The sequence below is a fragment of the Azolla caroliniana genome, unplaced genomic scaffold (assembly GCF_043228905.1).
Source record: "Azolla caroliniana isolate FFs.n. ecotype wild unplaced genomic scaffold, voAzoCaro1.0.p SCAF_8, whole genome shotgun sequence".
NCBI classification, from domain to species: domain Eukaryota; kingdom Viridiplantae; phylum Streptophyta; class Polypodiopsida; order Salviniales; family Salviniaceae; genus Azolla; species Azolla caroliniana.
The window spans coordinates 16068960-16082961 of record NW_028230443.1 but is presented as its reverse complement, the minus strand read 5'-3'; the positions used below and the strand labels follow the sequence as shown (position 1 = coordinate 16082961).

Sequence of the window (14002 nt, the reverse complement as noted above, 5' to 3'; positions counted from 1 at the left end):
AATATGTAAGGTTTTTGTGATCATTATAAATGATTATTTGATCAGGCAATCCTTCCAACAAATGTTGCCATTGCTCAAAAGAGTCAACCATAGCTAGTAACTCCTTGGTATGCACCTCATAGTTTATCTCCGAAACATTAAATTTTCTTGAGTGAAATGCGACTGGCTGAGACTACCCATCCTTGCCTGGTTGTGATAGGATACTTCCCAATGCAAAGTCTAATGCATCTGCCTCAATAGTGAATGGCTTTCGGGATCAATATGCACTAAGATAGGAGCTAATGTGAATGCCTCTTTGAGTCGAGTAAAGGTTGTGTCCTCTTCAGTAGTCCAAACAAATGCTTGATTTTTCTTGGTGAGTTGGGTGAGAGGCAACACAATCTTTGAATAATTACCTATGAATTTTTGATAGAAGTTGGCAAATCCAAGGAAGCACTAGACATCTCAAATTGAACGTGGGGGTTTTCATTCCAATATTGTTTGGACTTTTGTTGAATCCATGAAGATACCCTTGGTTGAAATAGTGTAACCCAAGAATTTAACTTGTTTGTAGTCAAAACTACACTTCTCAAGTTTGGCATAAAGACCATACTTTCTTAGGTGTTCAAGTACTTTCCACACATGTACATCATGCTCCTCCTGTGTTTTAGAGTAAATCAACAGATCATCTAAGTAGATAATGTTTTAGAGTAAATCAACACATCATGCTCCTCCTGTGTTTTAGAAAATTATGGGTGCATTTGTGAGCCCGAAAGGCATGATTGTATACTCGAAATGACCATACTAAGTGCGAAATGCAATTTTCTACTCATCTACCAGTTGAATTCGAACAAGATTATATGCACCCCTTAGATCAATTTTTGTAAAATTCTTTGCCCCACCAATGCGCTCTAAAAGACTAGAGATTAAACGAAGAGCATACATATTTCTTATGGTGACTTTATTTAATCCTCGATAGTCCACAACCAAACGAAGCGAGCCGTCCTTTTTCTTCACAAAAAAGATAGGAGCACCAGCTGGAGACTTTGAATGTCGAATAAACCCATGTGCAAGATTCTCCTCGATGTATGCTTGAAGAACCTCAAGCTTAGTTGGTGACATATTGTAGATTGGACCCCATGATGGCTCTTTTCCTAGTTGGAGGTCAATGGGATAGTCGTATGACTGATGTTTTGTAAGTACACTACCTTTGACTTTGTCGAAAACATCTGCATATTCTTGATATTTTTTGGGAATTTGGATGTCTGAATTCCCTTGAGTGGCACTAGAAGTGACACTGATACTGCAAACAAGAAAAGTTCCTCCGTTCCTCCCCGTTGGCATAATTGTTGCAATGTGATAGTGGAAATTCAATAAAAAGGAGATGGTGCATTAGTAGAACTATATTCTTTATGAGAATAATATTTGGTTCAATCCTTGGAAATGATGTTTCTGCTACAGGGCACCAAATTTCGAGCCTCCTCCAATCGATTCTTGGGTTATGTAGCTTGAACCATCGCAAACCGAGGACAATTGGATGCACGGGGCTACGAATTATGTTAAAGGAAACTACACATGTTAAATCATCGAATATCTGGTTCAAAATCTTCGAATATCTTCCCAGAAGCTATGGGATGTCCATCAATCACTACTATGGAAACTGGGCAAGGAAGTGTATGCAAGGATATTTGGTAAATATCTATCCATGAAACAAGATTTGGCTCCAGTATCTGAGAGAGCTTGGACTTGAAGTTGACAACTTGGTGTCCTAACTTGTACTTGCGTTGAGAAGACCTTACTAACATGCTTGGAAGAAATGGAACCTACTCTAGGTTGGACAGATCTAGGGTTGTCCAACCAAATGGCTCCTATTTTGGCTAGACTTATTTGTTTGACTCCTCTTCTAATTGTCTTAGGACTTCAAACTTATTTGACAAAGGTGGATTATTCATAATATTAGAATCACTGGCTGTTTCTAAAATGTTGGACTCATTTTTATTGTCATAGTGAATTTGATTTACCTGACATCTCCGCTTATGGGGGCAATGAATGATTGTATGTCCTAGACCTCCACAATATAAGCACAGACAGTCTGCTCGGCATTGTTGCTTCTCTTCGTCCGATAACGGTCCTTGTCGTTGGGTCATATCAATCTCCATGGGTGTAGCACTATCCATTGGGATTGAAGTATATGTTTGCCTTGGAGGGGGACTATATGTTTACCTTGGAGATGATTGCGCCGTTACTAATGCATAAGTTGGTGTGAATCTTGATCTTGTTATTTGTTGTTGTCACTCACATCGACGCTCAAAAAGCCAATTATCACACCATATTGCTCGACTAATAGCTTTTGTAAGTGATTTTGGATCCTCAGGAAAGGTAAGAAGTAAGTCTTTCACATCACTACGAAGGTCGGAATGAAATTGTTCCATTTGGGCTTAGATCTCGTCAATATAAGCACATACCATTTGCTCAGCGCCGTTGCTTCTTTTCATCTGACAATGGTCCTCATCGTTGGGTCATATCAATCTCCATGGGTGTAGGACTATCCATTGGGGTTGGACTACGTGTTTGCCTTGGAGTTGGGACAGGGTTATATGTTTGCCTTGGAGATGATTGCATCGTTATTGATGCATAAGTCGGTGTGAATCTTGATCTTGTATTTGTTGTTGTCGTTCACATCGACGTTCAAAAAGGCGATTATCACACCATATTGCTTGACTAATAGCTTCTGTAAGTGATTTTGGATCCTCGAGGAAGGTAAGAAGTAAGTCTTTCACATCACTACGTAGGCTGGAACGAAATTGCTCCATTAGGGCTTGTTCATCCCAAGGAATATGACTTGCAATGAGACAAAAATTGGTCACATATGTCAATGTTGGTTGATCGCCTTGACGTAGTGTATGAATCTTGTTAATTGTTGCTCTCGCACCATCTGTATCTCCGAACCAAGCCTTAAATTCTTTTTTAAATTCCTCAAAGTTATTTAGTAGGGGAGAATTTGTCTCTAGTAATGGAGCAAACCACATCAATGTTATGCTAGTCAATAAGGTGCCCACTAACCCAACTCGCAATGCATCTATCGAATCATGCAAGGGATGCATTTGAATTACCAGGCATACTTGATTTAAGAAGCCCTGGAAATGTACGCTCAAACCATCAAATTTAGCTAGGAGGCTGATTTTGGGCTCCTTGATGATTCCTTGGCCTTCTAGACTTTGTTGTTATAAAACTACAATGGTCAATTCTAATTGTTGACGTGTAAACTCCTCTTATTGTTGTTGCTTTTCCACATTAACCTTTTGTAGATCTCCAAGTAGACATTGATTCTCTAATTCAAACGATGCAAACTTGACTTTAAGATTCTCCATTTCCGCAACAAGGGCGAGATATTCTTGTGAGTTGATGGTAGCCATCGTTTCCTAAAGTTTATAGAAGAGGATAAAGGAAGGAGAATTCGAATCAAACTGTCAAAACCAAGAGAAAAGATACAGTGACGGAAGAAAGATATAAGAGATCACAAGAAGAGAGGAATGAAATGATAAGAGAAGAATGTATGTATTAAGATAGAATGAGAATGCATACAAGATAGGCGATGAGAGCTTAAGATTGGTGTTGGTTCAAATTGGTTTGAGACGGCTTGTATGTCTATATTTATAGGTTCCTATAGAATAGCCTCGGGATTTCTACAATGTTCTAGAATTTGTAGACCTAGAATATTCTAAGATGTTCTAGGATACTCTAGAGTTTTCATAATTAGCTTTTATTATTTTATATGACAATAGGTTATCTTAATGGTTGGGTTCTCGATTATGTATTACAAGGTTTTGGGTTCAAGTCTGAGTGAAGCCATGATGTTCTTGTATTCATGACTACTTGTATGTATATACACTTGTAATCTAGGTTCACTGGATAGATAACCCCAATTACTTGGCTACATAGGAAGAGTAGCCCTTTTACAGGGGAGTTTGTTGGTATAAAAGGCCGACTCCTTCCACTTTGTATCTTAGTGTGAACATGTCGTCAAGTTAGGGCTTCTGTATATATAAACCCAACTATAACGTTGTAACAAAGTGAGAGAGTTTTTCAGAAGAGAATAACAGAGCCCCCCCCCCCCATTAGAGCTAAATTGTGTCTATCTTACTTTCTACCTTCTTGCATATCTATACTATGTTTGTGTTGTTTGCTTGACACTACCTTGCAAGTCCTAACCTATTTTTCCGCATATCATCTTCAACATGTGCATCTTTGACAAGGTGCTCAGTACCTTTTGGAAGGGTCTCTTGTGTTTCCACGTGCCTGTGAAGATCAAGTTATTTTCATAGTAGATTGGCCATAACGTGGTCCCTATTGGTGAATGGCTAGTTATACGCGGTGGCCCAATAGCTTGCCCACTCTATTCTTCACCTATTTTAGAGACTATGAGACACTGTTTGTGTGATTGTCGTCAAGCTCAGAGGGTATGGAACAGAGTGACTCACTTCCTAGCTACATGGAAGTGGAAGGAACAACATCGTGGAGCGCAACGGCTTGGATCAATCTCTCGGTTGATAGTTGGACAAACGCCTTCAATGCAGACAGTTGGTGCTATGAATGCACAAGAGGTAAACTCGTCAAGATCTAATTTGAGAGAGGCTTGAAGACCACATCCCCTTGGTTTGAGGAGATTTGAATGTTGATCGCATGCTTCACCCTATGGTATGTATAGAAAGGACGCTACCTACAAGTCTTCGAAGATCTTGTATGTGCCCCACAAGAATTGAACATGGATAAATGGTTCGAGATTATCAGCTACCTACGAGTGTCACCTAGGAGGAAATAGCCCGAGGTGGAACTACCAACCCCCACGCTGGTTGTTTTCAACTCACCTCCCACCCTCCCTTCGTTGTAGGCCACTAGTTTATAGCTATAGGTACCTATTTACATTAAGTAGTCAATTTGAAAGGATATGTACATAATCTCATATTCTTGAACTCGGTCGGAGGGTGATTCCCCCATTTATGTATAAGCCACCTTGTATTGTCTTTTTGTAATAATCTCTCCTAACTAATGGCAAAGTAGCTTCTTTTTGGAAAATGAAAACAAAGGTTTTGCAACCATTTTCCATTTTGTGCCACATTTAAATAATGTCCAAATGTCGTCATAAGTGATCACGATAGTGTTGCCCCCTTTCAGATAGCATGCATACTAGTTTATATCTGTAATAGGAAAGAAAGTGATATATTACGATGGGTGATAATTATTAGGACTGATTAAATGCATGGTTGAAACTTGAAATGATGAATCATGCATTTCCTATTCTTGTGGACTATAAAGTCTTTTCCTATAAAGCGATTGGTTGTAATCACGATAGTGTTGCCCGCTTTTAGAGAGCATATATTCTAGTTTATATTTGTAATAGAAAAGAAAGTGATATCTTACAATGAGAGATAATTACTGGGAGTGGTTAAATGGATGGTAGAAATGATGAATCACCAATTTCCTATTCTTGTGGATTATATAAAGCCTTTTCTTATAAAGTGATTGGTTGTAACATGTAATAATTCAAGTTTCTTGCTACTTGTTAAAGTTAATCCTCATTCAAAATGGACTCAAAACACTTTTATGATGTTAATTGAAACAAGAGGACCACATGACTTTCTAGCAACCCTTTCAATTGAAGGTGGTTAAGGATGATGGCCGTATCCTAATCTTCATAGGTAATTCTTATTAAGGTTACACATATGTTGTATATGTAAGGGACAATGTCTTTCCAATGTTCAATAGCAATATATATTAGTACAATTTGTAATATGTTTGGTAGGTTATACCTTGAGATAGGAAGGATTACCATAAAAGCACACCATGATAGCATTACCTTTACCTATAGGAAGAAAAATTGTAGGTGCCACGCCACCACTTTGATTGCTTAAAGATTTATAAGCTTATTTTTATTTATTAAACAAGGAATGCTTGTTCACCTATTTCTTTGCCAATTCCAATATTAAGTTCGTGCATTCAAATCTCAAGGAATGGGTTCCATGTTAGGTTCATTGTACCAAATCTCCATATATTTATGTCTTTATGCATCACTTTATGCAACCCATTGGTTTGACCTAACAATACCCTTAACAACAACTATTCCTGAACATAAACATTTTTTTCAAAGAGATGCACTACACACATCCAAATGCTCAAAAGCATATCATTGTTGAAAGGTACATGAAGTTGGGAATTCCCAAAGGTCTAAAACCATATATTAACATGATCATAAGATCACATGTAACTGATTATAGAGAAAGTCATTGTATTACACATCTTTCAACAATATTTTTAATACGAAAGAGACCTCTATATTTATGTCGAGATGGAACTATTAATCAAACCTTGGCTTTAGCTTATACTCTATAATCATATATAAATGTACCCTCTATAGAAATTCAATTCGTATGCTTCAATTCATCTTCCAATACTTGGGAAGTATTTTGTCCAACTTATTTGGGCCTTTTCAATGTACGCATTGTTAATAGATTATGCATTGTGAATAATCCATGCCAATGTTGAACTCATCTGCTACCATACAATGACATTAATGTCACTCGAGTATTCAATGAAGACTTTCGAATACAAAAAGTAGTAGTCAAATGGAACCCAACAAGACGTGCAAAAAAGTTGGAAAGAAAACCATGTGAAAGTTTGACAAAGTCATAACACGATTACAACAATCATATTCTTTTCTTGCACAACTTTGGATATGTTGGTTCATCCGATGGTAAGGTCGACAACTTTATTCCCGCTATTATGTGACATTCGTTGAAATCTTTGAATCAACGTCCTTGTAATTTATCAAATTCAATGGAGATGTAACCATCATGAAACCAGCTATGGAAAGAGAATGGCTACATAACTCTTTTCAACCAATCAACATTCTCACTCAATTTGGGAAACCTTTTTTTTTCCTTGTCAAGGTCTCATATGTCATCCACAAGTAGTGGCAGCCCAAGTGGTTATGTGCTAATCCGATGAGGATTGATTCTGAAATTAGACAAGGGACTTTTCTACGATATTTCTCTTGCCTCAAAACAAATCTATGAGGGAGCTCTATCGGTCCTGCCCCCAACCCACCCTATTGAAAGAATATTAGTGACCAATGTCTCAGCATTCATGGAGCTAGAAACAATTTGGACACAATGGGCTTGTTGTGGTGAGATGTGCCGTAAGGAAGGGGGAGAGCAGTTGAGACCATTTCTTGTAACGATTGATGGTGGGATCGACTAATGTCTCAACATTCGTGGAGCTAGAAATGATTTGGACACAATGGGCTCATTGTGACGAGCAATGTCGGCGGCTGGGCAAGAAGCCGTGTGACCATTTCTTGTATTGATTGATAGTGGGATTGACCAATGTCTCAACACTAGTGGAGCTAGAAAATGACTTGGACACAATGGGCTTGTCTTAGCGAGACAACTAGGGAAGCAATTGTGATCATTTCTTGTATCGATTGTTGGTAGTAGGATCAATGCATTGTGAGGGTGGGTGAAGAGTTCCCGTGATCTTGGAGGTCCTTATGGGGTAGAAAAAGGCTACCTTGAAACACACAGGTGATACACATGCGTGGCCTAAAGATAGCCACACTTTTCTATCTTTGGTAATTTAGCTTTTATTTATTTATATAGTTACCTTTTAGCTTTTGACTTGGAAGGGCAAAAAGGGATGGTGTGCGAATTTGTAAGAAATTAATAAAAAGCGCCGGCCGAGTATTTTTCAAAATAAATAAAATGGAAAAATTAAAAAGAAAAAGAAAGATACATTAAATAAATAAAGAAAAGAAAAGAAATAAAGAAAAAACATATTATAAAAAAAATAAACCTAAAAACAAATCAATCAATCAGCTAAGAAATAAATAGATAAATCAAAAATAAAAATAAATAAAAATCAATAAAAATAAAAATAAAAATAAAAATAAAAATAAAAATAAAAATAAAAATAAAAATAAATAAAAATCAATAAAAATAAAAATAAAAATAAAAATAAAAATAAAAATAAAAATAAAAATAAAAATAAAAATAAAAATAAAAATAAAAATAAAAATAAAAATAAAAATAAAAATAAAAATAAAAATAAAAATAAAAATAAAAATAAAAATAAAAATAAAAATAAAAATAAAAATAAAAATAAAAATAAAAATAAAAATAAAAATAAAAATAAAAATAAAAATAAAAATAAAAATAAAAATAAAAATAAAAATAAAAATAAAAATAAAAATAAAAATAAAAATAAAAATAAAAATAAAAATAAAAATAAAAATAAAAATAAAAATAAAAATAAAAATAAAAATAAAAATAAAAATAAAAATAAAAATAAAAATAAAAATAAAAATAAAAATAAAAATAAAAATAAAAATAAAAATAAAAATAAAAATAAAAATAAAAATAAAAATAAAAATAAAAATAAAAATAAAAATAAAAATAAAAATAAAAATAAAAATAAAAATAAAAATAAAAATAAAAATAAAAATAAAAATAAAAATAAACAATAAAAATAAAAATAAAAATAAAAATAAAAATAAACAATAAAAATAGATAAATAGATAAATAGACAAACAGATAAATAATAAACAAAATAAGTAAATAAATAACCAACCATGTCCCGCCACAGTGTGAACTCTCACTCCACTTGGGAGTGGAACAGGGGAGGCTAAATTAAGCAGACCTGTCTGTAATTAGGGGCTGATTAAGCAGATCTGAGGTCATTATGGAGTAATTAGGTGGATCTGAGCTTTGATTAGAGGATAATTAAGGAGTTTTCACAGGGTACTGAGGGACATCTCAGCTTAATTAGAGGGTATTTAGAGGGTAGTTAACTAGGCCTCAGCTTCCTTGAGGGGGTTAATTACGCATGCATTAGTTTGATTTGAGGGACATTAGGGAGGCCCCAGCTTGATTACAGGGGCAGTTACGTACCCTAATTACTACCAGGATTATGGAAAAGACAAGCAAAGAACGATATGATGCTGTTTCATTGGAGACAGAGAAGAAGGCTATGGAAGCTCAGGAAGAAGTAGAGGATCAATCGCCTATTGAGCAAGTAGCTCTGACAGTGGGCACAACAGACGATCCATCACTACCAGTATGGACATTCAGGATGTGGAGCATAGGCCTGCTTTCATGTGTGCTCCTCTCATTCCTCAACCAGTTCTTCTCCTACAGAACAGAGCCTCTGATTGTGACCCAAATCACTGTGCAGATAGCATCCCTACCCATCGGCCGATTCATGGCCCTGGTCTTGCCCAAGACTCGGTACCGGCTCCCGATCCTCGGGGGCTCCTTCTCGCTCAACCCGGGCCCTTTCAATGTGAAAGAGCATGTGCTGATAACGATCTTTGCCAATGCCGGCATGGCCTTCGGTAATGGGAATGCATATGCAGTCATGATCATCGACATTGTCAAAGCTCTTTACCACAGGAATATCTCTTTCTTGGCTGGATTGTCCATCATCTTGACCACTCAGGTAATGTGAAAAAAAAAATCCCCCTTTCCATTCATTCATTCAATTCACCTTCTTGGTTGGGTAACATATACTCTGCTTTTTTTTGCCTTTTTTACAAATCTTGAGCACATTTAGATGTACTATAGTAGCATATGTTATGGCCCAAATCTTGGCTGGAAAAAGGAAGCATCAAAAAGCTCAGCAGAAAACATTCCTGGAAATGATCTTGCATTCATTCAATTCACCTTCTTGGTTGGGTAACATATATACCCTGCATTTTTTTTGCTTTCTTTCTTCTTTTTATCTTGAGAACATTTGGATGTACTATATTAGCAAATTTTATGGCCCAAATCTTGGTTGGAGAGGTAGCATAAAAAAAGCTCAGCAGGAAACATTCCTGGAAATGACCTTGCATTCATTCAATTCACCTTCTTGGTTGGGTAACATATACCCTGCTTTTTGTTTTTTGCTTTTTTATCTTGAGCACATTTAGATGTGCTCTATCAGCAAATCCATGGCCCAAATCTTCACTGGAACGGAAGCATAAAAAAGCTCAGCAGGAAACACTCGGGGAAATGACCGGAATCGGAAGGAAATTTCATGAAAATCAAGAGAAACTCACAAATCAAATAGTGCACATTACACATATATACAAATAATATGGCAAATCATAGTTACTACATATGCATAGCAATAAATCCCCAAGACATTAGCTCACATTTTTGCTCATTGAACATGTTTGGGTTTTATTTTCTGGTTTTTCCATTAAGGTCAGGTTCTAGGTTATGGCTGGGCTGGGCTTTTCCGGAAATATCTCATCGAACCATCTCAAATGTGGTGGCCAAGTACTCTAGTGCAAGTCTCTCTATTCAGGTAAGACATAAAATAGGTGAACAAAAAAGAAGCTCCAGAATGTCCCCAACATTTTGTCGTTATTCCGCCAAATCCCTCTTGTGTTCTTGCGATTTCTCCCCGAAATTTGCCTGGACAAGGGGGGAAATAATATACATATATGTGCTCTCATTCTGAATGTTGATTACCCTTGTTTCTCTATTTGCAGAACATTACATGAGAAGGACACATCAAAGGGATTGTCAAGAAGCCAATTCTTCTTGATGATGATGATTGTGAGCTTCTCCTACTACGTGCTCCCGGGTTACTTGTTTAGCACCTTGACCTATTTCTCATGGGTCTGTTGGATTTACCCCAAGTCGGTGATGGCACAACAGATTGGCTCGGGTTTCCGAGGCCTCGGTGTCGGGGCTATGAGTTTCGATTGGTCGGGCGTCTCATCATTCCTTCTCAGCCCTTTGGTCTCGCCATTCTTTGTCATTGTCAATGTTGCGGTCGGATTCGTGCTCTTCATCTATGTCTTTATCCCGATCGCCTATTGGAACAACTTGTATGAAGCCAAGAACTTCCCCATTTTCTCGTCCAAGCTCTTCACGAAATCTGGGCACAGTTACGACATTGAGGCTGTGCTTAACCCTAATTTCACCTTGAACAATACAGCCTACCTTGAACAAGGCCAGGTTCACCTCAGCATTATCTTTGCTCTTGGTTATGGCCTCGGGTTCGCCACGATCGCGGCGACACTCACACATGTTCTCTTCTTCTATGGCAAGTATGTGTCCCTTGTACTCCCCCCCCATTAAACACAGCTCCTTAAAAATGCTCATTGATTTATTATATGATTTCAACCACAAACATGTATGTGTGTGTACATTAATTCGTAAGGTGAAAACAACTCCGAAATTCTTCGTTATTGCACCAGATTGCTGATAAGCTTTTTCGATATTTACCCAAACACCATGATTTGTCCCTAACAATGCCATTTTTTTCGATGATTCCATTGAAACTCCAGGAACAACACTTTGTTTATTTGCTTGATTTGTGCTTGTGAAATGCTAAAAAACTGTGATGGTTCTTTTGAATTTCCAGGGGACAACATTACTTAAAATTTCACAATGACACATTAATGAAAACACAAATGTATAAACACAAAATTCAAATGTCTAAACACATTGTTGGTTCAACTTTAGAAATTTTATCCATAATTTTCATTTGAGGTCATGGACACTAGGAATATTTGCTTGATTTGTACTTGTGAAATGCTAAAACAAATTGTGTGGCATGTGATCTTTCTTACAGGGAGATATGGCAACAAAGCAGAGCCGCATTGAAGACAAAACCGGACGTTCACACAAGACTAATGCGGGAATACCCGGACATTCCATCGTGGTGGTGGAACATCCTAATGGTAGGGTCCATTGCATTGTCCCTAGCAGTGTGTATATTCTTCAAAGACCAGGTGCAACTACCATGGTGGGCTTTGATCATGGCATGCGTGCTAGCAGCCGGTTTCACATTGCCCATAGGAGTCATTACGGCAACAACCAACCAGGTAGAAAAAACATTCCAATGGGTACTTCCTAAAAGCATGTGTTTTTTTTCCATAGTAGATCGACAACATTGGTGTTTCAGGCTTTAGGTCGGAAGCTCGTGTGTTGTGGTTGTTTTTCTTTACTGATATGGTGTTCTTTTAATTGGTTCCCACGTTCTAGACCCCGGGGTTGAACATTATTACCGAGTACATTATGGGGTACATACTGCCTGGGCGCCCGCTCGCCAATGTTTGCTTCAAAGTGTATGGTTACATGAGTATGAGCCAAGCAGTATCCTTTTTGGCCGACTTCAAACTTGGTCACTATATGAAGGTGCCTCCGCGGTCCATGTTCTTGGTCCAGGTTCGTGTTTCCTCCCCCCTTTTTTCTTTTGCTTTGTTTTGGACTTTGAAAGACAAGATTTGTCTAGAAGTCTAATGTGGCAGATGCTATTAGTGCGTCATATATTTAGAGTTGTCGAGATATTGCATCGAGCTCTTAACTATGTCTGTTCCGGTCGGTATACAGGTGATTGGCACCGTTGTTGCGGGGATAGTGAACATGGGAGTGGCATGGTGGTTGTTGAACTCGATCGAAAATATATGCAATATTGATGCTCTACCGGCGAGTAGTCCGTGGACATGTCCAGGTGACAACGTGTTCTTCGATGCATCTGTCATATGGGGCTTGGTTGGTCCTAGGAGGATCTTCGGGAACCAAGGGGCATACCCCGCCCTCAATTGGTTCTTTTTAATGGGTGCAATTGCACCCATTGTGGTGTGGATGTGTCATAGAGCATTCCCAAAGGTATGGTGGATTCCTCTCATCAATCTTCCCGTGCTTTTTGGTGCGACCTCGAACATGCCACCCGCAACGACTGTCAACTACACATCGTGGATTGTGGTGGGCACCATTTTCAACTTCTTCGTGTTTAAGTATCGCAAGATGTGGTGGAAGAGATATAACTATGTTCTCTCGGCCGCCTTGGATGCCGGGTTGGCTTTCATGGCCGTTATGTTGTATTTTTGTTTGCAACTAAATAATGTTCAAATGGATTGGTGGGGGACACATGGGGACAATTGTCCTCTTGCAACATGTCCCACGGCTCCTGGGGTTTTTAAAGATGGTTGTCCTAGTGTATACCATTAGTCAGTGAATGTAATCCGTATAGGAACTAAAAGACCTATATGTTAGCTTCATTTGATTTGTCCGCAAGGCATAATGTTGGAATATCTACATTATTTATATTATAGCTTTGATTTATACATCATCTCGAGCACAACTTTGGGCATTCCCACAAATTACTACACAAGGCTCCTATGACATTGTCTTTCATACATGGTATAAGAACATCCCCTAGACTTACAAAATTCAAAACTTAAAACACATGAAAGAAACATGGTGGTATTGTATTGATAAATACTTTACATCACAATATTGTTGGGTTCAAACCTAGAGCAAGGCAATGGCTTTATTATTATATTCATTAACTCTTCAATGTCAATAATGCACCATATGTTTTAGGCAAGTGGAGATGTCAAATGCCTTTCTCCTTTGTCACTCTTGATTTTGTTCACCAACTTGGCTATTTTACAAGTGTGAAACTATACTATTGAAACAATATTACTCCATCACAACCTTGGTATTATTTTAAGGATTAACTTAGCTTTTGAACAAGATAAATGCAAACTAGGTGTAGTTATACGATGTTGCAATGGTTGACATAGCTCTTGCCATTTTATGAATCGTGTCTCATGACATTGAAAATCTGTCCAAATTACTATCATGAGCCTTTAACAAAGTAGGTGTGATTATGCAATGTTGAAATGGTTGACATAGTTCATGACATCGAAAATTTGACCAAATTACCATCATGACCCTTTGAGATCATGGATGATCCTAGGATATCCATGAATGTGGCGATTCAAAGAATGGAGGAAGGTTTGATGCATTGCAGTTGTCGAATTACACTATGATTCATTCTCAGAATCGAATTCTTTGCAAATATCTTAAAGGAGTGAAAGACTGATAACAAGAATATCTCATCAAGACTCACATCCACCATTTGTCAGTTGTCCCATTAAGAGACTAGCTTCCATGATGGTAGCAATGTCAAAACATGTAATAACTTGTATGTAAATCATGTCATTTCAAGGAAATTAGTTATGGAT

At 37.3% G+C, this 14002-nt stretch overlaps 1 protein-coding gene across 1 annotated transcript; it reads left to right on the top strand.

Moving 5' to 3' along the window:
• The first annotated feature begins 8638 nt into the window (after positions 1 to 8638).
• LOC147861092 (oligopeptide transporter 4-like) lies at positions 8639 to 13083 on the top strand. Its single transcript, XM_087323453.1, has 6 exons — positions 8639 to 9468; positions 10223 to 10320; positions 10508 to 11071; positions 11599 to 11851; positions 12012 to 12194; positions 12360 to 13083. Exons 1-6 carry the CDS (start codon positions 8941 to 8943, stop codon positions 12978 to 12980), a joined length of 2247 nt encoding a protein of 748 aa, XP_087179579.1. The 5' UTR covers positions 8639 to 8940; the 3' UTR covers positions 12981 to 13083.
• The last annotated feature ends 919 nt before the right edge of the window (positions 13084 to 14002 follow it).

What these genes read in the sequence shown, in the direction of transcription:
- LOC147861092 (XM_087323453.1), top strand. Translation starts at nt 8,941, where the DNA reads ATGGAAAAGACAAGCAAAGAACGATATGATGCTGTTTCATTGGAGACA. An exon ending in GTTCTCTTCTTCTATGGCAA is followed by an intron (nt 11,072 to 11,598) that starts GTATGTGTCCCT and finishes TCTTTCTTACAG; the next exon opens with GGAGATATGGCAACAAAGCA. An exon ending in TTACGGCAACAACCAACCAG is followed by an intron (nt 11,852 to 12,011) that starts GTAGAAAAAACA and finishes CCCACGTTCTAG; the next exon opens with ACCCCGGGGTTGAACATTAT.